This window comes from Suricata suricatta, chromosome 3 (genome assembly GCF_006229205.1).
Source record: "Suricata suricatta isolate VVHF042 chromosome 3, meerkat_22Aug2017_6uvM2_HiC, whole genome shotgun sequence".
Taxonomy (NCBI): domain Eukaryota; kingdom Metazoa; phylum Chordata; class Mammalia; order Carnivora; family Herpestidae; genus Suricata; species Suricata suricatta.
In genome coordinates, this window is record NC_043702.1 from 93,767,711 (window position 1) to 93,792,788 (window position 25,078).

Consider the following 25,078-nt stretch of genomic DNA (forward strand, 5'->3'; position numbering starts at 1 on the left):
ATTTTCTTTAAAAGCTTTGGGGTTATTCAAATAGATTTTTTGTTTCATCTTGTATTGATTTTGGTAGATTGTATCTTTGAAGGAATTTGCCCCTTACATCTTAATATGATGGCCGTGGTTATTTATAGTATTATTTTTTTTTTGATCATTTTCTCATCTATATGAGCTGTAGTGTTCACCAGTTTTCCATTCCTTATGTTGGCAATTTCTGTACTACTCTTGATCAGCCTGTCTTCATAGTACCATCTTTTTCTTGTTAATTTTCTGTTTCTTTTCTGTTAACCTTATTTGTGCCCTTCTGTTTGCTGTTTATTTCTATTTGGTTTGAGTTTACTTTGCTTTACTTTTTCTAGCTTTTTAAAAAATATTTAATAATTTTTGAGAGGGAGAGAGACAGTGTGAGCAGGGCAGGGGCAGAGCGGGAGACAGAATCAGAAACAGGCTCTAGGCTCTGAGCTGTCAACACAGGGCCAGACCTGGGGCTCAAACTCATGAACTGGGAGAACATATCCTGGGCTAAAGTTTGACACGACTGAGCCACTCAGGCGTCCCTCCTTTTTGCAATTTTTAAGGTGGAATCTTAGGTCACTGATCCTATAGACTTTTCTATTTTTTCCAACATAAGCACTTAAAGTAGGAATTTTCCCTTTAAGCATTGCTTTAGGTGCATCCCACACATTCTGATGTTTTTTATTTTCACAGTTAATCAACTTTAAGTAATTTCCCTTACAATTTTTCTTTGATTCATGGATTATAGTTAGAAGTGTGTTTAATTTCCAAATGTTTGGGGCTTATTTAGATATCTTATTGCTGTCGGTTTCTAATTTAATTCTTTTTTAGTCAGAGAATATTGTATTTATGATTTTAATCTTTTACATTTATTGAGATTTGTTTTTTATGGCTTAGCATCTGGTCTGGGTCAGGGATTGGCACACTTCTTCTATAAAAGGCCAAATAGTAAATATTTTAGGCTTTGTGAGCCACATATGGTCTTTGTTTTAGGCTTTGTGGGCCATGCATGGCCCCTGCTGCTGCTTTTCACTCCTCCCTTTTCTCTTCACTTCCCTTCCTCCTCCCAAAATGTAAAAAAATAAAATTAAATTAAAATTAAAAATTTAAATATAAAAATAATTTTAAACTCAATAGTGATACCAAAACAGCAACAGGCTGAATTTTGTTTTCGGGCCATAGTTTGTCCATCCATGGTCCAAATGAATGCTTCATGTATACTTAGAATTCATATTCTGCACTTCTTGAGTATATTCTGTAAATATCAGACCAAAATAGTTACTAACATTGATCCTCCATGCCTTTACTGAGTTTTTGGTGTGTGTGTGTGCGCGTGTGTGTGTGATTTTATCTGTTACTGAGAGGTGACAAAATTTCTTGCTCTAAGAGTTGAATTACCTCAGCTTTTAATTATGACACATTTCAAGTAAGTTGAAACTATTAATAGGCACATACACACTTAAGACTGTTAGAGGGCTTGATGAACTTAACCTTTCATTATTATAAAATTACTGTCATATTACTCTTTTTTTAAATGTTTTTTTAATTTATTTTTGAGAGAGTGAATGGGGGAGGGGGAGGGAGATGGAGTGGGAGGGAGAGAGGGAGACCAAGAATCCCCAGCAAGCTCTGTATTGTCAGTGTTGAGTCCCACCTGGGGCACTAAGTCACAAAGGTGAGATCATGACCTGAACCAAACTCAAGAGTTTGACGCTTAACTGTCTGAGCCCGCCAGGCACCCCTCATATTACTCTTTTTCTTTTTCTTTTTTTTAAATTTTTAATGTTTTTTACTTATTTTTGAGAGACAGTGAGAGACAGCGTGAGCAGGGGAGGGTCAGAGAGAGAGGGAGACACAGAATCCGAAGCAGGCTCCAGGCTCTGAGCTAGCTGTCAGCACAGAGCCTGACACGGGGCTCGAACCTACAAACCATGAAACCATGACCTGAGCGGAAGCCGGATGGTTAACTGACTGAGCCACCCAGGCGCCCCTACTCTTTTTCTTAAAGAATGGTTTTATCTGACATGACTATGGTCACTCCAGCCTTCTTACACTTGATTTTTGTTTTCTATCCATCTTTTTTTCATTCTGTCTTTATAAAGTGCATATCGTGTAGACAACATATAGTTGGGGTTTGCCCTTTTAATTGGGGAGTTTTGTCTGTTACATTTAATATAATAATGGTTATGGTTGGATTTAGGTATACCATTTTGTTTCTTTATTTAAAAAATTTTGTTGTCCCTATTTGTTGTGCTTTCATCTTTTCTGCCTTCTTTTCAATCATTTGAATGTTGTTTGTAATTCCATACCTCTTTGCATTTTTTTAGCGATTGCTTTAGAGATTACAATATATGGTCTTTAAGAAAATTCACTACTCACTGTTTCTTTAGAGTTAATTAAAATTGCATATAAAGAGTAGAGATCTTGCATCTCAGGAGGTCTATTAACTCTTGCTGCCTCTCTGCTTACTTCACTGTCCTTTTATGCTCTAGTTGTCATAGGTATTAACATCTGTGCACTGTATAACCCCACAAGATAATCAGATTTTTGCTTTAGTTTTAAGTGTGTTCAAAAACTATAAAAAAAAACTTTCACATTTACCTGTTTATTATTTCTTATGTTTTTTTTAACTTTTTAAAAATGTTTATTTTGGGGGGGAGGGAAGAAAGAGCATGAATCGGGGAGGGCAGAGAGAGAGGGAGACACAGAATCTGAAGCAAGCTCCAGGCTCTGAGCTGTCTGCATGTAGCCTGACATGGGGCTCAAATCCATGAATCCTGAGATCACTTGAGGTGAAGTCAGAAACTTAACCACCTGAGCCACCAGGTGTCCCTCTTTGATCCATTTTGAGTTAAATTTTTTATATGGTGTAAGATAAAGGTCTGACTTCATTCATTTACATGTAAATATCCACTTTCCCCAGCACCATTTGTTGAAAGACCATCCTTTCCCCAGTTGAATGGTTTTGGCACCCTTGTCAAAAAATACTTAACCATATATGGAAGGTTTTATTTCTGAGTTCTGTTTTATTCCATTAGTCTATATGTCTGTTTGTATGTCAGTGTCTCATTGTTTTGGTTACTTTAGCTTTGTAGTAAACTTTGAAATCAGGAAGTGTGAGATCTCCAACTTTGTTCTTTTTCAAGATTGTTCATGGTCCCTTGAGATTCCATCTGAATTTAGGATAGATTTTTTTTCTATTTCTCCAAAAAAAATTCTTTGGATTTTGATAAGGATTGCATGAGTCTGTAGATTGATTTGATTAAATCTCTTACAAACATAAAGATTTGTCCCAAGTCTGAATCTTAACATTAAGTGATATTATCCAAATGGCAAATTTAAGAAAAAGCCAAGCTGTTTAATCCTATGTGTAAAGGTTGCTGGGTGGAAATGTTAGCGAAGCGTCTACTAGTGGTCTGAAGGAAGAGCTTCTGCTTGAAGGCAATTTAGATTTTGATTTGTGTGTGTGAATGCTTCTTTGTAGATTTATTATATAATCTGGTTTAAGTATTGTGTTCCTTAGTTGCTTAATTATATAGAAGACTTTTTGAACACCCAAAAGAACTTAATAGGAAATTGCAAGGCCTTTGGAAAAAATAAAGTTTACTGACCGAATCTATCAATTTAAAACAAAAATTCATTTTGTAAGAGTGAAGTTAAAAAATGGTTCACTGTGATCTTTGGTCAGTATTTTAATACTAAAGAATATTGGTTTAACAAGGAGAGGAACGTATGCATGGCTTGAGAAAGTCAATATGGAAAAGTTTGATTTGAAATCTCTGCTTTATTACACAATTTGAACTTTTTATGTGTCCGTGAAAGCAGAGAACTTTTAAATACAGTGAACACATCATTAAATTATAATTTAAAGAGTTCAAGTTAACAAATGCCATTAATTATGAGGAGGGAGTATTTTTAGTCAGAGAAAGATGAGTAAAACTTTTCTGTCATGTACTTGCATGGTTTCTTCTGTGTGGTGACCATCAAGAGTTTTGAGAGGTTATCATAAAAGTGCCTTAATCAAATTAGCCATTTCATGAATAAAACTAGATAAATTAAATTAGGTTAATGGAGGCTACGTTATATTTAAAAAGCGTTAATTTGATACTTGTAAACAAATTTAGTATTTAATATCTTTATTAATAATTTATATTTTTTCTTATATTTATGTTAAGAAAGTTTAAATGAAGGTTAAAAACAAATCTCTTATACCTGTACCCAAATCCTCTCCAGTACATTCCTGTATACTCTGCACATATTACCATATTTTGTGTGCATTGATATGTGCTGTTCTGGCTCATCCTTTTAGACTCAGATGAACAGTTCCTGCAGGTCTTCCTTTCCTCTCTCCTCCTTTCCCTATTTAAATGCTCCTCTGCTCATATAAGAACATTAAAATGTCTTCTTTGTTGTGGCTGGGTGGCTCAGTGGGCTAAATGTCCAGCTCTTGATTTTAGCTCTGGTCATGGTCTCTAGTTTGTGAGTTTGAGTTCAGCGTGGAGTCTGCTTGGGATTCTCCCCTCCTCCCTTTCGTCTCTTCCCTTGCTTGTGTGGTCTCTCTCAAAGTAAATAAACTTAAAAAAATGGACTTCTGTGGATTTTGAGTATTTTCAAAGCTGTTTTTAAAAACAACTTTTAAAGTTTGCTAATAGAATGAGAGTGGTTTTAAAGAGTCATATTCTTGTTTTTTTATCTAGCACTTTGCTCTCTCTCCAGTAAAATGTGACTTCTGCCTAACTCAATATAACTTTTCTAGATTTTAGGATAAGGCGTTTTCAGTATTTTTAGGTTGTATTTTGTACCACAAACATTTTTCTTTAAGCCACAAGCCAGATTAATTTTTAGAGGCTAAGCACCTTTTAAGGTTAAGTAAACTAGATTTCCCTTTATATTTCTTAAAATTGAGATACTTTTTGATACTATTTGAGATATTTGAGTATCTTTGAGATACTATTTAATTTTAAGTCTAGGACAGTAGAACATTGGAAAATATATTTGGCTATTCTCCAAAAATTTAGAATTAAATTTTTTGGCTGTGGTGTTATAAATATAGTAGAAATGGTGAAATATTATGGTATATCCATATAGCTAATATTAAGGGAGTTATTTTTGTATTTGGGGGAAGGGCACATTTGTTTTGATTATGTATTGACTATTTTGTATTTGGTTAGGTTCTTCTTTTGGTATTTGTTCTGAAACTATTGCTGAGTGTGCTCAATTTAGGGAGTTTGATTTTGACTATGGATGGAGGATTGATTAATCTGGTGAAGTTGATAAATGGAAGTTTTCTTAAGGGAGTTTCTACTGTAATATGGTTTCTACTTCAAGTATCTTAATACTTTATTTGAGGAGATGCTATTTACACACAGTTATTTAACAGTATAGGCTTGTGTAGTGAGTGATTGTTGAAGTTAAGTTTATTGAAGGAAAGGATGACTGATAATTAAAGTGATCAGGGAGGACTTCATGGAGGAGTCCGAAGTTGTGGTGAGAGCCTTCTGAGAGGGTGCCGTGTAAACACAAAACATGTGATGGGGAAATTGCAAGTCATTGTGGGGGGAAAATGAGTAACAAGTGCAGTGTGCTTTGAGCTGGGTTCATGGAAGCAAATGATGGGAGGCACTTAAAACGATTAATTGGAGCTTATTGTGGAGTTCCTTAATATTCAGCTGAAGGAATCAGAATCATGTGTTTTTTTTTTTATCTGAAAGGGACTTATTATAATGAATCATTTTATAGAAATGAGAACAAATTTGTACTTTAATCTTGTAAGCAATAGAGCCTTGTTTGAAGATATTTGAGTTAGGCCGTGATATTTACAGAGATTATTCTTTGTAGGGGTAATAGAATTGGAAGAAAACATTCTCTTCTATTAGGGTATTATTTATAATGACTTGAACTGCTTTGGTGACTAATGGTAAAAAAAAAAAAAGTGGAGTGATTAGAGAAGGAAATAATTAGGTATCAGTCTTACTCTAAGTGTTAGATAGTAAACTTCTAGGATGTTATGGCTCAGCCAGTTTTAGACTGTCTTATTTTCTAAGTCTTTATTGTAATAAAACATAAGTCAGTTCCATTTGTCCAATGTGGGGGCAAAGTATACTGTTGGAATGTTAGAAAAGTTTTCATTGAGAGGCAGTGATCTTTACCTTGCAGTTTGCAGGATGGGGGAGAGATTAGCAGTTGCGTTTGGCATTGAAAAGAGAGCATCTCCTATAGTTGGAACAGTGTTAATAGTTGCTCTGTGGCATGAAATGAGTTGGTCTGTCCAGAAAGTGTTAGCAGTTTTATGGCTCCAGAACCTGGTGTAGTGTGTCAGCTCTGTTAGGAAAGGTGATCAGGAGCCAAATATTAAAAGAGCTCTTGTGTGTGCATTGCAAAGAAGTTTTGTTTGTTTACTTTTTAAACACGGATAGTGAAATAGGGAAATCTTGGAAGAGGTTTTGTCAGAGCATTATCACATTTGGAAGAGTTTATGTTTTCTCCTTACTTTTAGTGAGTTAGCCTATTTGGCACTCTTAGTTTGTGAACTTAGTTTTGAATAAGTTCTCCCCAAAGAGAGCTTTTTTCCACCTTCATATATTAGGAAAAAAGAAGTTCTGCAGATACTAGTAGAATTCAAGAATCTGATAACAGTTTACCTGCCTACTATTTAGCAGTGAGTTTGAATATGGAGTAATATAAAATGTTGTTATTTTGTCTTTAAAGCCTGCTCATAGTTTATAGGTTTTCATACTTAGCTGGATATCTCCTATGTAGCCCACAACATGCAGCTTATCAAAGCTCAGCTTTTAGTTCCTAATCATTGTTGTCATTATTTTGTTATTGTAAGAATAAAGGCTGAATCCACTGTGGCAAGGCATTTAAAAATTATAGTTATTTTGAAGAGTCATGTATTCAAATGGTATGAAAAAATATGCATTAAGAAAATCGCCTCCTCATTTCTGCCCATCACCTACCCAGTTCGTTTCCTGGAGACAACCAAAATTATTGATGTCTTTATATTCTTCCAGAGATACTGTATGTCTGTACAATCAAGTATATTGTATATGTTCCTACTCCTCTCCCTTTATACAAATACTGTATAGCCTATGTGAAACATTTTTGTACCCTGCTTTTTTGTTCATTTAACAGTACATTTTGGAGGTTGTTCCATGTCAGTCCAAGAAGCTATCAGTCCAGAGCTTTTCCAATCTTTTTTGAAATAGCTGCATAGTATAAAAGGAGATAGTTAGCATATTTAACTAGTTTCCCATTTCACGTTTATTTAGGTTATTTTCAGACTCTTGCTGTTAAAAGCAAGTTTGTAGCAAGTGGCCTTGGTATTTGTTATTTCACATATGTATGGATATTCCTGTAGGATCAGTTTCTAGAAGTGGAATTTCTTGTTAAAAGCTGTGGGTATTTATAACTTAGGTATAGCTTTGGAAAGTAGGGTTATTTACATGCATTAAAGCTATGGGATTTTGTAAATTTACCAACAGTGGAGTCTCACTTCATAACCAGTGGAAATCTGAGAAGTAAATTCATAATTGCTGAGATATTAGTGAAATGCTTAAAATTTTCTTTTTTATTTTGCAGGTATACAAAACTAGGATATGCTGGAAACACAGAACCACAATTTATCATCCCTTCTTGTAAGTATTTTTTTAAGCCACCAATAAGCTGATTTAAAGATCATGATTTAAAGTAAAAGATAATTATTTCTGACATTGTGTAAGATGTAGTCCTTTAAAAACATGGTTTGCTAAGTGTGACCTCATTTGCACATCTCTCACCATTCATTTTAGATATTTAGTTCTTCATTTGCTAAATCTACCAAATGTCTCTTTTTAAAGATAAAAATGAATGAACTGAAAATCACACAACTTTCTGCTTTGAGGGAATTTCTATTAACAGTGTGTAGGTGTAACTGTTGAGTAGTGCATCCTCCATTGCATGCCTGTGAAGACCGCTCAGACCTGTGTTTACTTACATCCCTGATGAGAGACCATGTTTCAAAATAAGGATGGCCTCTCCTATTTAGAAATGCTGACTTGAGCTATTTTCTAACATTTTATAAGCATATTTACATTGTTTTTGTTCTATCCTATGTTAGCCTGACCATCAACTCTCAGTAGATTGTCTTTCAGTAGTTTTTAAAAAATACTCTCACCCTTGGTTTGTTAACCCTCTTGGTTGTTAGCGTGGATTGTGCATCTGGCTTTTAATGGATGTACTTTTGTTCTTTTGGCTTTCAAACATATAAAGTACCTTTTGTACTTTATATGGTAACACTTGTCCTACTGCCAAATCAAAACTTTAACATAACAGGTGAAAAACCTTTTGAGCCATTGCTTGGTGGTGCTAACTCCTTGAGTGTCACTAGTCTTTTTTGTAATTGTTGTTGTTTGTTTTTAAATTTTTTTTAAGTAGTTTATTGTCAAATTAGTTTCCATACAACACCCAGTGCTCTTCCCCACAAGTGCCCTCCTCCATCACCACCACCTCTTTTCCCTCCCTCCCCCTTCAGCCCTCAGTTCATTCTCAGCATTCAATAGTCTCTTAAGTTTTGCATCCCTCTGTCCCCAACTCTCTTTCCCTCTTCCCCTCCCCCTGGTCCTCCATTAGGTTTCTCCTGTTCTCCTGCTAGACCTATGAGTACAAACATGGTATCTGTCTTTCTCTGCCTGACTTATTTTGCTTAGCATGTGGAGTGTCACTAGTCTTATGGAGTAGTATTTAGGCGACTGTTTGAATATTTTTGTATAGCTTATCCTTATTTATGAAAATAAGGAAATGGGAAAATAAACATGCAGGAGAGTAGGGAGAAGAGCTAAGGTTTCAGATCAGTGAAGTTGAGAACATGGTAGAAATTGTCAAAAATGCAGATCTTTAGTCTCCAGTGGGCACTCACTGGACATGAGTAGGTCAGTGGTTTTATAATTAATATGGCAAGGACAGAATTAGGTGTGAAATGTGAGAAATACATTGTTAAAATTGCATTTAAGAGGGGAGGTTTTATATTTATGTGCATACATACATACACATTTATATATAGATATAAATACATAAATGTTTATGTATTTTATTTTTTAGCCTCTTCACTGACAAACCTGTTTGATTTTGTACTTCTGATACACTTGGTACACTTAGCTATGAATTGATTTTGTAAGAACTTAGGCTTACTAACAGATAGAAATTTCCAATTATAAAATAAGTAAGTCATGGAGATAAAAACTACAGCATAAGGAATATAGACCATAATATTGTAAATAGCGTTTTATGGTGACAGATGGTCACCACTTAGCCTGGTGAGCACTGAGTAATGTGTAGAGTTGTTGAATGAGTGTGTTATGTGCCTGAAACTAGTAAACATTTTATGTTAATTACACTTCAACTAAAAAGTAAAAAAATTTAGGCTACTACCTAAATCTAATTCTTTAATACATATAATGGATTTTGGGTGACACTGATGAGATAGGTCATTCATGTGACTATAGCGATTGTAGTTTGGTGGTACTATTGTCTTTTCTTTATGTTTTATTCATACATGTTGTCTACACTGAAGGACAGATTTGCTGTTTTTGTTTTTGTTTTTTTTTTTACTTTTCCCTCACATTTCTGTATCCATATAGTGATTGTTTATTTTAAGACTTTGATAACAAATATTGGCTTTATTACCCACTAATAAGGAATTACTTATGTGGACTAGCACTTGTCTTTGGTTATTTTTGAGTTTAGTGTTAGACCCTTGTGTATTTTTGTATTAGTGTCCTAAAGCTGCTATAACAAAGTTCCAAAAACTGGGTGCCTTAAAACATCAGAAATTTATAGTTCTGGAGGCTAGAATTCCAAAATCAGGGTGTCATTAGGGCCATGGTCTTGCTGACAGCTCTAGGAGAGAAACCCTCTTTGCTTCTTCTTCTAGCTTCTGATGTTTGCTGACAGTGCTTGTACATGCATCACTCCAGTCGCATGGCTGTCTTCTCCCTGTGTGTCTTCACATTGTCTTCCCTGTGGCTCTGTCTAAATTTCCTTTTGTATAAGGACACCAGTCATGATGGATTAGGGCCCACCCTAATAATCTCGTTTCACCTCAAAAGAACCTATTTCCAAATAAGGTCACATTCTGAGGTACTGGGTGAGGGTTAGGACTTCAACATACTTTAGGGGAGATGTTCAACCCATAAAATGCTGATTTTGTTATTTCATAATTTATAATCTTTTATAAGGTGTGATTAATCATTTATTTCATGAGATTATTGAATGTATTTTATTTTATTTAAGTGGCTATGTTGTCTTTGTTGGACAACCATATAATCTTGATCTTTGAAACCGTAGGATCTCATCACCATTGTACCCATTCTCTATTTTGTTTCTTTGCCAAAATATGCAATTTTAGTTTTCTTTGTCTTATGAGAAGTTATAGCATGTTAAAAATCCATTTGCCTACTGAAAGAAGGTTTTTGATTTTGGAGTTGTTGAGTTGGGTTTTTTTCACCCAATTTTAATGCTGCAGGCCCAGTTTTTGTAATCAGCAGATACAGTCACTTGCCATTGATGAGCATGGATATTTGATTTGGAAGGTCTGTAGATGTGGTTCAAAGTTTTTTGCATATATCTTTGTTTCTCAGGAATCTTGTAGTGAGCCATCTGGATGTCTATGTACATTATAAATAAATTACTAGGAAGCTTTCTAACATTTTAAAGGAGTAGACTGGATTAAGAATGTCTTCCCGTCAGTATTTTTTACGCATCTTATTAAGGATATAATTGTTACTAAAGTTCAGCAGTTGAATGCTGGATCAGTTTGAGTGCATGTAGAAAATAATTTTGAATGAATGACTGCTTAACTTGAAGGATTCAGACATTTATATTTTAATTAAGAAATACATAATTTAAGTTTTAGGTCAAGAACTGTGTCTGGGTTTCTGAAATTATTTACGGGGATTCTTGTGGAGTATACCTGAATGATTTGAAATTTCCCTTTAAATATGGGATTAAAGTTTAACAGAACCCTATGCCAGTGTTGTATTTAAATTTTACTTTTAATTTTTGAGAGAGTGCAAGTTGGGGAGGGGCAGAGAGAGACAGGGACAGAGGATCTGAAATGGGCTCTGCGTTGATAGCAGCGAGCCTGATGTGGGGCTTGAACTCTGAACCCTGAGATCATGACCTGAGCTGAAGTCAGACACTCAACAAACTGAGCCACCCAGGTGCCCCAGTGTTATATTTGAATTGCCAGTCCATAATAGTGCAAACAGGAAGAAGCTTCTGAAAAAATATTCCCCTTGCAATTTTCCTGTTTTCATTTGTGTTTTTCATTTTTTTTCTTTCTGATTGTCCATTAAGTATATGTTCATTCGATGGGATTATAATCTTACTCACATCAAGATAGATTCTACATAGTTTTTAAAAATATAACTGAAACATTTCCACAGCAGTACTTCTATTATATCTTTTACACTTGAGGCCTTGTCTCTGGATGGATGTTGAGATTTTATTGTGTTAAATGAATTTTGTCATCAATTTCTTAAATGACCTTTGTGCTCTACTTTGTGTTAGATCATGTTGTATTTAATAATACTTTATAATGGAAGAAATATAAGTTAAAATGTCTCATTTGAGAAAAGCAGACTTTCACATGTATAAATAACTTTTATTTTTAAGGTATTGCTATTAAGGAGTCAGCCAAAGTGGGTGATCAAGCTCAAAGGAGGGTGATGAAAGGTGTTGATGACCTAGACTTCTTTATTGGTGATGAAGCAATAGAAAAACCTACATATGCAACAAAGGTATAGTTTTATGATTTGTATAAGTAAACATATATATTTAAAAAATTAGTTCATTCAATAATTATTCCATGTAGAATTTTACTCCATTACAGATAGGCCTAATGCCCTCAACCCCTTCACTGTAGAAATTTCTTCTTCTTGGGACTCCTCCCAACCTTGCTTTAACTCTGGTTTTTCTACCTGAGAGGAAAATTTTTACCAATTCAAATGAGCAGTATTTACTTTTCCATGCTGATTAGATCTCACAGCCATCAACGGGAGGGGCTTTCTTTTACTTCCATAGTGCCACATCTAGAGACATGTGCCCCCATCTTCAGACTCACACTGTTTCTCTCCTTTGAAGCTTATGTCACCTGGAAGTGCCTCTCTCTTTTCCTCTTTTTCTTTGTCCTTTTCTCATTCTTGACCTTTCTTCCTTCCTTTCCCTTTTTATTGAGGTATAATTTCTATGTAGTGAAATAAGTAAGTCTTCATTTTGTAGTTTAAAAATAATTGTGAACATAGTCCTTAAAGTTCAGCAGATAGAGCAAATAAATCTAGTGACCCACCTGCTTTCTTTGTACCTCCTCCCATCGTTACCACCCCTGCCCACTCTGAAGGCAAACACCATTGTGACCTTTATTATCTTATTTTTAGACACCGACTTTGCCTTATTTGTGCATTTTCTCCTTCATACCTCTTTTATTTCCTGATAATTTAATCATTAATGAACAACTACTGTGGGGGGAAAAAACCCTAAGTGCTAAGAGTACAATGGTAAATGAGAAAAATGGCTTCCCTGTCTATAAGGCTAGTATAATGTGATGGAAAGGAAGGCATTGAAGAAATAATTACAAGTGTTATGAAGGTTAGAAAAAACAAAAGTACAGGATGATTTGGGAATATGAATCAAGAGTAGCTAACCTGGTTTGTGGATTTAGTGAAGTCTTTGAGGAATTTTTTCAGCTCAAGCTTGAAGAAGAACACAAGAGTTTGATGAATGAATTGCGTAGACAAGGTTGTTTTAGGCTGAGATTCTAATATTCAGGAAGGCTTGGAAGTATGAGGGAGCTTGGAATTGAACAACCAATGTGCCTGAAACATAGAGAATAAGGTGGAAAGAAGTAAGGAGGCTGAATATAGAGGCCAGGAGAAGATGGTTGGAAGTGTTGTTAGGCCAGACATGTTAAAGGGTTTGAACTCTGTCCCATGGGCAACATTAATGGGTTTCAGTAGAGGGTAATGTTAGTGACTAAAAACACAAATATTGAAGTTTCTGTGCTTAGGCCAGAAATCTGACTGTGCTTCTTTCTTGTTCTGTGATTATCATTCAGCAACTTAAGCTTTCTGAGTTTCAGTTTCTTGATTTATAAAATGGAAATATTTTCAGTACTTCACTATTGTTGGAAGGTTTGATGAGATAATGCATATAAAGCAATTGTTAATGGGGTGCTTTGTTCATAACAAATGAGCAATATGTGGTAGCTGTTTTTATTATTTGGGACAGTATGATTCTGGGAAGGCCATACTGTAGCTGAGACAAGGAATATGTGACTTGGACTACATTTGATGGCAGTGGGGATGGACAGAAACAGAAATTATGTGCATGTGTCTCACACACACAAACACACACACACTTAACTTTTATCATGGAAAGCTTCATATGTATAAACGTATAGAAAGGAATATAATGAACCCCCATGTACCAAATATACCGCTTCAGCACTTAACCAACCCTTAACCAGCCTTGTTTGATCTGTATCGTCCCCCTTCCTCCTATTATTTTAAGGTAAGTCTCACATATTGTTTCACTTACAAATCTCTCTTAAAGATAAGAACTTTTAAAAATATAAATACCACAGCTAAATACCTAAATGCACTTTGTTAAGAATATCCCAAATTTAGTAAGTACTCAAATTTCCCTGATTATTTCTTATATTGTTTAATCTGTTTGAATCAAGATCTTAAACCAGGTCTGCTCCTTTGATTTGGTTGACAAGTTGCTTAGGTCTGGGCTTCTGTTCCGTGTGCGTGTGTGTGTGTGTGTGTGCGCGTGTGCGTGTGTGTGTGTGTGTGTGTGCTTGCATGGGAGAGGGAGGGAGAGTTTTTTCTTTCTTTTATTTATGGAAAAATTTTGGTTATTTGTCTTGTTAAATGTCCCACTTTCTGGATTCTGATGATTATAGTCTTGTCATTTAACATGATTCTCTGCTTTCTTTGTTTACTTCCTCATTGTAAAGTGGTATTAAATGTAGGAGGCTGGTTAGATGTTATAAGTTATGTGGTTTTTTTGGAGTTTTTTTTGTTTTTGTTTTGTTTTTTTTGCCAAGAAGAAAACAGTGGATACCTAAGGAGTAATAGGGAACGATTAACAAGACATCAGTGGTAAACAGTACTTGAGGACTGTTCCTAGCTCCTGGACGGTCTTCTTGCTCTTTATTTCTTGAGATGGAGAACACTTGAAGAGAAACATTTTTGACTGGAGTGGTATAGGGAGGAGAGGGTAAGTTTAGTTTTGAATGTCTTGTGTTTGAGGTACCTGAGAGGCAGACATTATTATGCAGTTAGATTCTTGGCCCTTGGAGCTCAGAAACATGATAGCTAGAGTCAAATGTTTGGAAGGTATCAGTTAACCTCTAGAAGAGATGAAATTACTTAGGGGAGTGTCCTTGGGAAGAGGCCCAGGATGCACCTTTTAGATTTGGGTAGAAGAGGAAAAGCCTACAAAGGAGACTGAGAACCTGTGGTTAGAGAGACTCAACTAGATAGGAAGGAATATAAACAGCGTGGAATGCTACCAAGCTATCAAGTAAGCTAGAGGCCATATAGTATTTACTGTATTTAGCTACAAGGATGTCATTTGTAACCTTAAGAACAGTTTTAAAGAGTGAGAACTCAGTGAGGCTGGGTTCACGTAGGCTGGATTGTGAATATTAGGCCAGGAAAGAATGACAGTAATATTCATTGGGGGTTGGCTGTGATTAGGAGGCAGAGACAGATAAGTAGACTATTTGTGGGGCTAAGATAGAAGAGATGTTTAAATACTAATGTGAGAGAGTCATTAGGAAAAGATTTTTAAGTAACAGGAAAGATGTAGTCAATTCCAGGTGTCTCAGAAATATAGAGGAATGGGATCCAGAGCACAGATGATGGAATTGATATGGTGGAGGGGGGTTCTCTTCAATTATAAAAAAGTGAAAGAGAAACAGGGGTAAGTATGGAATCAAATTTATTGGTTTGGTGAAAGGAGATTGAATTTTTGACTGTTAGCTTCTACCTTCTCTGTGAATGAAGTTCATGGTGACATCATCTCTGCTGCTTACGGAGTGGGGGAAGAATATATTAGATAGGGAGAACATTTAAAATTATCATTGTGAAGAGTTAGATGAACAGAGTAGGGAAACAAAGGCTTGCCAGGCAAAGTTAGGTATAGAATTGAGAATGCAATTGTGAATACTTAGTTTTATCTACCTAGTTATGTATGTGTCTTCAGTATAGTCAGCATTCTGGGTAAAGGCACATTTAGCAAAGGGTTATGTTAGGTTGGGTTTTGATAGGTGGAATGACAAAAGGAAATACGAATAGTCAAAGTGGTGGGGTATAAAACCTAAACCGTGTGTGTGTGTGTGTGTGTGTGTGTGTGTGTGTGTGTGTGTGTGTGTATTTGGGGAGAGTTGATGGTTGATGATTAGGGAATAATTACAGAAGCCAATGAACTGCAAATCTTAACTGTGATCAGCAGTATAGAGGGCTACTGGAGTAATCCAGAAGAGGTTGTGATCAGAGAGGGGTATACTTGGATTCCAGGAATTTAGAGATGATAGTGATACCAAGATCTAAACTGCAGCCAGAATGGAAAAGAAATCTTTGAAGGTTATGAGGTCAGTGAGCTAAGAGGCCAGAGTTTCTCTGCACTGATTCTGTTCTCTTAAACACATTTTCAAATGCTACAAACCAAAACAATAAAACTTGTTTCAATCTACAAGTCCTACTCTTTTTCTTCAGCCTTTTAGCTATCATTTTCCTCTTCCCCTTTAAAACCAAACTTCTTATTTAGTCTCAGATTATTTGAGTGCAGATTATTTTTAAACTTTTTGTTAATCCAATGGTATATAATAATCTTTATCCTTCTCACTTTGTCTATCACAGGATTGCTCTAATAATTCTCTTTCTAACATAGACTTTACTTTTTCTTTTCTTTTTTTTAACTCCCCTGCCCCTTTGCCTCTAATCAGATGTTTTATTTGCATGTGCCTTACCTGATTCCGTTTTGTTGATTGATGGGTTGATTTTTAAATGTTTATTTTTGAGAGACAGAGACTGGGGTTGCGGCGGGGGGGGGGGGGGGGGGGGGGGGGGGGGGGGGGGGGGAGAAGGAGACACAGAATCCGAAGCAGACTCCAGGCTCTGAGCTTTCAGCACAGATCCTAGTGCAGGACTTGAACCCATGCAATGTGGGACCATGACCCAAGCCGAAGTTAGAAGCTTAACCTACTGAGCCGCCCAGGTGCCCCTCTTACCTAGGTGATCTCATGCACTTCATTCTCTACAACTACAGCCTAGATCTCTCCTTCCAATTCCTTGACCGGTACATTTTCAACTACCAGGCTCTTATTTAATATATCCAAAACAAAATTCATTATAGATATTCTACCCTTGCTTATTCCAAGACAAGACAAAACAGAACTTTTGTGTCTTGATCCTCTCCAGCCTGACTTCAGAACTGAAAACTTGTTGATATCTTTGAGTTTGTTTTCATTCTTATTGACAGAAATCTTCAATATGGCCTAACATCATCCATACCACAACTGGGGCTCTTATTCTCTCTTGCTTGATTCTTTTAAGATGAATTTCAGCTTTCCCAATGCTGCTCTAATAATCTTCCTGAAAATCAAAGCTGGGCTTGTCAGTGCACTGCTTAAAATTCTCCAGATGAGCTATTTCTTATAGAATAAAACACAAATACGTGGTAAGTAAATACAGTTTTTGAGAATCTGGTTTCCTTCATCTAGGACAGATTTATCTCTTTATATTTCCTCTCCCAATCCTTTTGATAACTGCAGTGTGTGTATATTATGTAGTGTTTATCTTTGTGTATATCTTTCCTGTTCTATCTCCATGTTCTCCCTCTGCCCCCAAAAAACAACATTGTCAGGGTTGCTCCTTTAAGCAAAGCAGCTTAAATATGACCTCAGTCATAAGGGAATAGGAGGAGCCTTTCTGTTTCAGAAGCCAAGTTGGTCATCTTGTCCTAGATACTTTGTTTCTTTAAGAACTTACAATGTAATATTTATATCTGTTTCTTTCATTTGTCTGAGCTTCTTATGGGCAGGATGTTCATGTCCTTAGTTGTTTGCCAGTGGTTCACATTAGGTGCACAATAATATTTGACTAAAAAATGAATAATAAGCTCTTAGAACATTGAAATATGTAAACTTCCAGTAATGTTATAAAATGAAAGTACATTTATTTTCCTTCCCTAGAGCAAACTGAGTATTTAAAAAAAAATTTTTAATGTTTTATTTATTTTTGATACAGAGAGAGACAGAGCATGAGAGGGGGAGGGGTAGAGAGAGGAGACACAGAACCGGAAGCAGGCTCCAGGCTCTGAGCTAGCTGTCAGCACAGAGCCTGATGCGAGGCTCAAACCCACGAACGTGAGATCTGACCTGAGCCGAAGTCGGAGGCTTAACCGACTGAGCCACCCAGGCGCCCCAGTATTTTTTTATTTCAACTTTTAATTTAAATTCTAGTAGAAGTCATTTTATAAGTATAATGACTAAATGAGTACCTACAATGCTGGAGTGAGATGTGAACATTATGGATTAATAGATAAGAGGTTTAATGATTGAGTAAACAACTGTAGGATGTTTACTTGTTCATTCTTTAGTTCAGCTTTAGACACTGAGTGTGTATTATATGCATGAAACTATATTTTTTCTTTTCTGTTACGTATATTTTTTAAGTTTTTTTGCCTAAATTTTTAATTTGCTTGCTTAAGAAATTCCTTATATAGAGTACTAATCTTTTGTTAGTTATATATGTTGTGGACCTATTATTGTAGAGGTTCACAAACTTTCTCAGTGCTCTCAGTGTCTCAGTAAGATTTTTACTGGGCCACCTAGACAGAAAGAAATACCCAGCAGTTGTGTTTACTAAGTAGCTAGTAGCAATTTGAAAAAATAAGACACTATTCAAAATGAAACTATTTTTATTTAATTGTCAAATAATCACATGCATATGCCTGTTGAGCACTTAACAACTTTCATGGCCACCCTCATTTCTTATTTTACATAATATTTTGAGGGGAGGTACTTGGTTTCTGTAATAGCAACTGCTGGCAACCCAGCTTCTCAAAGAAGTGATATTATTGAAAGGAATAATAAATTGTAAATTAAGGAAACTATAATCAATTATACTCTTCATAGACACTAGTTTTAATGGGTTATTTTCCCATTATTACAAGATTTTTCAGAAATCCAGAAAGACTGGTACAGTGAACTTCATTCTAAATGTAAGAGTTTTTAGCACTTGACGTATTTGCATTATTTATTTTAATTGGACCATCTGAAAATATGCTGTAGGAATAATTTCATTGATCTCTAAGTAGCTAAGCATGTGTCTTCTAAGCACAATCTGCAGTCTCATTTAATCACACCTCAGAACTGCTGTCCTGATTTAATATTCCCTTTCTTGGGTAGTTGTATTTACTTTTGATATTAATACGATTTTATTTGTTTTGTGTTTTGTTTTAATAGTGGCCAATTCGCCATGGTATAGTTGAAGATTGGGACTTGATGGAAAGGTTTATGGAACAGGTGATCTTTAAATATTTAAGGGCAGAACCAGAAGACCATTATTTTCTTTTGGTAAGTACAAATTATAATTTCATCAGGGACAGTTTTGAAGAAACAACATTTTCATCACATCTGTACTCAGTAGGGCATACTTTCTTGTTTATTACATGGCCATATGCCCAAGGGACTTTGTTATAAAGGTGTATTGACTTTAAGATGATCTAATTCTGGGTTCCACTAGAGTGAAAGCACCACTTGAAGCACTAAGAGTTAGGTGCTTAGGAAGTTCTTTTCATAATTAATACTTAATTTTTATAATAAGAACAGTAAGTAAGGTTCAAAACAAATTAGAAATGAAGCATTTTTCCTTCCTTCTTTCCTTCTTTCTTTTTCTTCCTTCCTTCCTTCCTTCCTTTCTTTCAGAGCATGTGTATGTACACACAAGCAGGGGGAGAGGGAGGGTGGGAGAGAGAGAATTTGGAGAATCTTAAGCAGGCTCGACACAGGGACTCGATTCCACGACTTTGGGATCATGACCTGAACTGAGATTAAGAGTCAGACATCCAACCAACTGAGCCACCCACACACCACTCACTTTGCTTTTCTTGAATAACTAGTCTGATTATTATTTTATTAATAATTCTTGACAGCAAAAAATACAATATAATTTACTTTTAAACTTTTTTCTTATGTTTATCAAAATAATATATGTGTATAGCTTAAAAAATTAAGTGGTATAAGATTTAAAATAAAAAGATAGTACTCTCTTTTCCCAACCTTTGATTCATATTCCCCAGAGGAAAACACTTTAAACTTTTAAGAATTTTTTGTGCTAGTTATTTCATAAATTTAAACATGTTTTCTATTTCTTGTTTGTTTAATTAAATATTAGACACTACCTACTAAGTACCTAGTAGGAAAGATGAGGCTTTTATTCTTTTCCTTTTATCCCCCTTCTCTTAACACAAAGTCCCTATCTTCTCCCCCTACCTGCAATATAGTTATATTATAATTTTTGGTAAATCAGTATTCTATATTCTACTATGGTGATTTGTGAATGTTGCTTATGGGTAAACCATAAACACAGTTAAAAGAGCTTTGCAATAAATATCCACGTGTACACAACCTAGACTCTAATTTTATTATAATTGCTTCATGACAGCTCTTAGGTTTTCCATCATTCCATCTTATTATTTATTTATTAAAGTTTATTTATTGAGAGAGAGAGAGAGAGAGAGAGCGAGCATGTGTGTGGCATGTGTGTGGGTGGGGGCTGCAGAGAGAAGGAGAGAATTCCAAGATGGATCCTCACCATCAGCACAGAGCCCTGTGTGGAGCTCAGACCCGTGAACTGTGAGATCATGACCTGAGCCAAAATCAAGAATTGTATGCTTAACGGACTGAACCAGCCAGGTGCCACAATCTTAATTACTTCATAATGAGTTGTAGATGGAGTAATTTCACCCCTAAATACATTACCATGCATATTATCAAATAGAGTTCATTATTTGTTTATAGTTCTTTCACGTATATAACATTCACATTCTATCAGATGTACAAATCTTAATTCTACCATTCTGTAGATGTTGACCAGGCATTGCCAGACTTTTTCTGAAGGATCAGATAGCAAATATTTTTGGCTTGTAGTGCCAGATCGTCTCTTGCATCTACTCAGCCTGCTGTTGTAGCAGGAAAGCAGCTTCAGAAAATACTTAAATGAATGGGTATGGCTGTGTTCCAGTCAAATAGAATTTACAGAAAGAAGTGGGGTGGATTTGTCTTACAGGATACAGGATGTAGTTCACCCATCTCCTGGATTTGACAGATGAATATATCTGTGTAACCTCAACTCTTATCAAGATATAGAACGTTACTATCAGCCTGGAAAGTTTTCTGATGACCTTTTCTGATTAATTTATGCCGCTATGCTCTAGAGGCAACTACTGTTCTGATTTTTTCCAGCACAGATTGGTTTTGCTTATATTTGAGTTTTGTATAAATGGAATTGTACAAGATGAGCTATTTGGTATGCCTTCATTCAGAGTAATCTTTGAGATTCATCCACATTGTTGGGTATACCAGTAATTTGTTGCTGGATCATATTCTGTTGTATGAATGTACCTCACCTTCCAGTTTCTTATTGATGATTACCTGAGCTGTTTCAAATTTTTGATTAGTATCCATATTTTGGTCACTGTAAACTTTTTTTTTAATGTCTATTTTTTTTAAAACTCTTTTTTTTAAGTGTTTATTTATTTTAGAGAGAGAGAGAGAGAGAGAGAGAGAGAGAGAGGGGCAGAGAGAGAAGGAGACACAGGATCTGAAGCTGTCTCCAGGCTCTGAGCTGTCAGTATAGTGCCCAATGTGGAGTTCGAATCCACGAACTGTGAGATCATGACCTAAGCCAAAGTTGGGCGCTTACCAACTGAGCCACCCAGGCGCCCTTTAAATGTGTATTTTGAGAAGAGAGTGTGTGTTTGCTCATGTGAACGAACAGGGGATGGGTGTAGAGAGAGAGAGAGAGAGAATCCCAAGCATGATTCATACTCAGCAGAGTGGACGTGGGTTCATGACCAGAGCTGAAATTGAGAGTCAGAAGCTCAACCTACTGAACCACCCAGCTGTCTCTATGAACGTTCTTATACAAGTCTTTTTGTGGACATGTTTTCATTTGTCTTGTGTAAATACCTAGATACAGAATTGCTGTGTCATAGGGTAGGTGCATGATTGGTTTTATAGGAAACTTTCAGAATTTTTTCCAAGGGGTTGTACCTTTTTGCACACCCACCAGCAATGTGTTAGCAATCTGGTTGTTCTACATTCTATCCAACATTTGGTGTGTCAGTCTTTTTAATTTTAGCATTCTGGTGGGTGTATAAGATTTCTCATTTTGGTTTTAATTTGCATTTTCCTGATGACTAATGATCTTGAGTACTTTTTCATGTGCTTATTAGGTATTTGTATATTTTCCTTGGGAGGTCTTCTGATTATATTTTATATAGAACTTCTGTTTTTCTTGACGTTTATAATTTAACTGCCTTGTTTTTTTTTAGTGTGCTTAATTTTCTATGTGCCTATCACTGAATTATCTCCAAACCCCTGAACATAGTTTTAAAACTCTTTTAAATAAGTGTAAACACATCAGGGAGTTTAGTATTAAAGCATTTACGTATGTAAAAAGTTTACTCCTAGTTTACTTTTTTCTTTCAAAACTTTATAGTTTTTTTAATTAGAAAAGACATTTAATTTGCAATGAATTAAAGTTGTATCCATCTTTCTCTTTGTAATTTGTGCTCTTGAAATTTAAGGAATCATTCTTATCTCAAGGTCAAAAAGGCAATTCTTCTGAAGTTTAAAAGTTTTACCTTTCTGTTTAAATATTTGAGATAACAAAAAGGATTGTCAAATCAGATTCGTAAGAATTAGAGGTCTTTCCCAGTTTCAAGCTTTAATAATGTAAATGATTTAAGCATAGATGAAACATGAAGTCCAGGATTGCAGGCACTGTTTCTTCAATCCACTCTTGCCTTGGGATGCATTCTGGCCCAGACTTAATTAACCTACAGGTTTCTAAATGATGTATGCGGTCACATAAATGAGAGAAAATGGTGTAAACCTCTTCATTTTTTTTTTAATTTTTTAAACATTTGTTTATTTTTGAGAGACAGAGCATAGCAGGGGAGGGGCAGAGAGAGATGGAGACACAGAGTCTGAAACAGGCTCCAGACTCCGAGCTGTCAGCACAGAGCCCAGTGCTAATAAACTCATGAATCGTGAGATCATGACCTGAGCTGAAGTTGGACGCTTAACTGACTGAGCCACCCAGATGCCCCTACACATATCCAATTTAATACTTGTAACAGTTATAGGACTTCTGTAACATTTTCCAAGAAGCCATGCTATAAATTTATAGAATCTTGACTTTTTTGCTGTAGTAATAAGTAGACCAGGAGCATCCTGCTGAAAATATTACATGTCTTGAGAATTCTTCCATCAGCAGATCATGATTGATGTTTCCCTGAAGGTCTGTCATTACCCTTTTACAAGATGATTTAACTGGGTCTCTTTTCTCTTAATGGTGTGACATAGGAAGTCAGTTTCTTTTCTTGTGTGAAGAACTATATTGTGTTCATATACACATAGATCTGTTTGAATTCTTTATATTAGTTTTCCTTTGGTCTGTATGTTTGTCTTTGTACCTGCAAGTTTAAAAGTTTAATTAAAAGACTTTTAAATAGGGGTGTCTGGGTGGCTCAGTTGGTTAAGCATCCAGCTTCAGCTCAGGTCATGATCTTGTGGTTCGTGAGTTCAAACCCCACATCAGGCTCTGTGTGATAGCTCAGAGCCTGGAGCCTGCTTCAGATTCTCTGTCTCCCTCTTTCTCTGCTCTTCCCTCATTCACGCTCTGTCTCTCTCTCTCTTTCAAAAAAATAAACATGAAAAAAAGATTTTTAAATAAAATGACATAAATTATTTCTTATTTAAAAATTGTCTATAAAGTTACCAGAATAATCTGATCTTGTCTATTTAATATGTTATTCAATTTAATAGACTGAACCTCCACTGAATACCCCAGAAAACAGGGAATATACTGCTGAAATAATGTTTGAGTCCTTCAATGTTCCAGGCTTGTACATTGCTGTGCAGGTAAGCAAGTTCACAAGTCAACATAAGCATGACTCTTAAATTTTAATCTAACTCTTTGCCCCATTTAACCAGAAGAATAGAGAATGTCTTGTTTCTGTTAGTCCACTACCTTACAGAGAGGAGGCTCTTCGTAAATATATGTTAAATAAAACTGTATCTTATACTTTTCTTTATCTTCCCTCCTCAACTTCATTCCTCACTATTAAAGGGAGAGCAAAAGAGTGTCTTTCATAGGATCTCCTTGTAGTACTCATAAGATTGGGACTTAGTCATGGGGCGAGTTATGGTTTGAGTATGTTCTGAGTGCTTTTGAAACGCCATGCTTTCAAGGACAAAAAGAGAGAGGCAAACCAAGAAACAGACTCTTAACTATAGAGAACAAACTGATGGTTACCAGAAAGGAGATGGGGGGGAGGGGTGGGTGAAATAGGTGGTGGGGGATGAAGGAGTACACTTGGCATGAAGAGTCATGGGTGATGTATGGAATTGTTGAATCACTGTGTTGTACACCTGGAACTAATATAACACTGTATGTTAAATATGCTGGAATTAAAGTTAGAAAAATAAGTCCAGTGCCGTAAAAAAAATTTTTAATCTAAGGTTTAATTTGCTCTTAAAAAATACATATTTTTCATAACCTCGAAGTATACTATAGTTCTTTCCTGAATCAATAATTTAGAAATCATAGGGAATAGAGCTAATCAACAAAAGAGAAGTGTTGAAGGAAATAAGTTAATGGTCTTGTGATAATTCAAAGCTTTCATGAGACAGAAATAAGGGAACTAATATTTAGTGAGTGTTTGCTCCAGGTCAGGAACTTTATATACATATTCATTTATCCTTGAAACATTTATTGTATTCTTTTTCATAGTCTGTTTTGATTAACTTACTGCTAGGTATGTTGGACCACCTTCTACTTTTTGCCCCTCTGCTTTCCATATATCATAAATCCCTGTAGTATTATATTGAACTTACTTGTAAGTATATCTTCATGGAATGGCTTCTCTCCTACCCTTCAGGATTACAGCTCACCTCTTGTTTTTTAACCCTGTAGCAAATGTGATGCCTAGCTATCATATTAAAATGCTTAATAAGTATGTAAACTATTGTATAGTTCTCTTAGGTCACAGTGATTATGGTGTGTGATCTTGTGCTAAAATGGGAGGATGGCCTAGATAACTTTCTAGGTCCCTTTCAGCTATTATATTGCAAGTAGGTAAAATAAAGCCACTTTAGCTCTGTTCTTAATTATTGGCTGTATATCTTATTCGAGGCTTAGATTGTATGAAATTTAGTTTTTAAAAAATGAACTAGCTATGTTAATTTCTTAATTTATAAACTTTTTAAAAAAGAATCGTATCTTGCTGCCTATGGCAGTATTTTGCATTGAAAAATGCAATCCCCTCAGTGTTTGTTTCCTGATTAAATCGTAATATTTAGAAGAGTATAATGGCTTTTTCTATGGTTGAATAACTTGTTACATATTTCTAAATGCATGTAGCACTTAGAAAATTTGGAGCTAATCTTACCTTAGAGGTAATTCCATCTATGTATGGAATAACTGGTGATTGGGTCTTTGTGTATTTTTTGATCTTCCTTTCACTTTACTTTGTGGTTTGTATTTAGGCTAGCCCATATAAACATAGTTTAAGTCCTGGCACTCTTAGTACTGTAATATTTCATGTTACTCTTCCCCATTTTGTGGGGTTTAGGAGAAAAATGGCCCTTGTTACAAAAACATGGAACATTTTTGAATATGCCCCTGAAAGTGAATATAAGCCTATAAGTTAGTCTTAAAATGCAAGGATGAGTAATTTTATTGCATAATGTAAATTAGTTTTGTGTATTTTCTTTCCAAAAATACTATAG

At 35.5% G+C, this 25,078-nt stretch overlaps 1 protein-coding gene across 1 annotated transcript in view; it reads left to right on the plus strand.

Moving 5' to 3' along the window:
* ACTR3 (actin related protein 3) overlaps window positions 1–25,078 on the plus strand; it is a 66,240-nt gene that overhangs the window by 16,956 nt on the left and 24,206 nt on the right. The window contains exons 2-5 of the mRNA XM_029934685.1: window positions 7,591–7,646; window positions 11,662–11,786; window positions 18,524–18,634; window positions 23,114–23,209. Of these exons, the coding sequence (XP_029790545.1) occupies window positions 7,591–7,646; window positions 11,662–11,786; window positions 18,524–18,634; window positions 23,114–23,209 (388 nt within the window). The remainder of the gene's footprint in view (window positions 1–7,590; window positions 7,647–11,661; window positions 11,787–18,523; window positions 18,635–23,113; window positions 23,210–25,078) is intronic.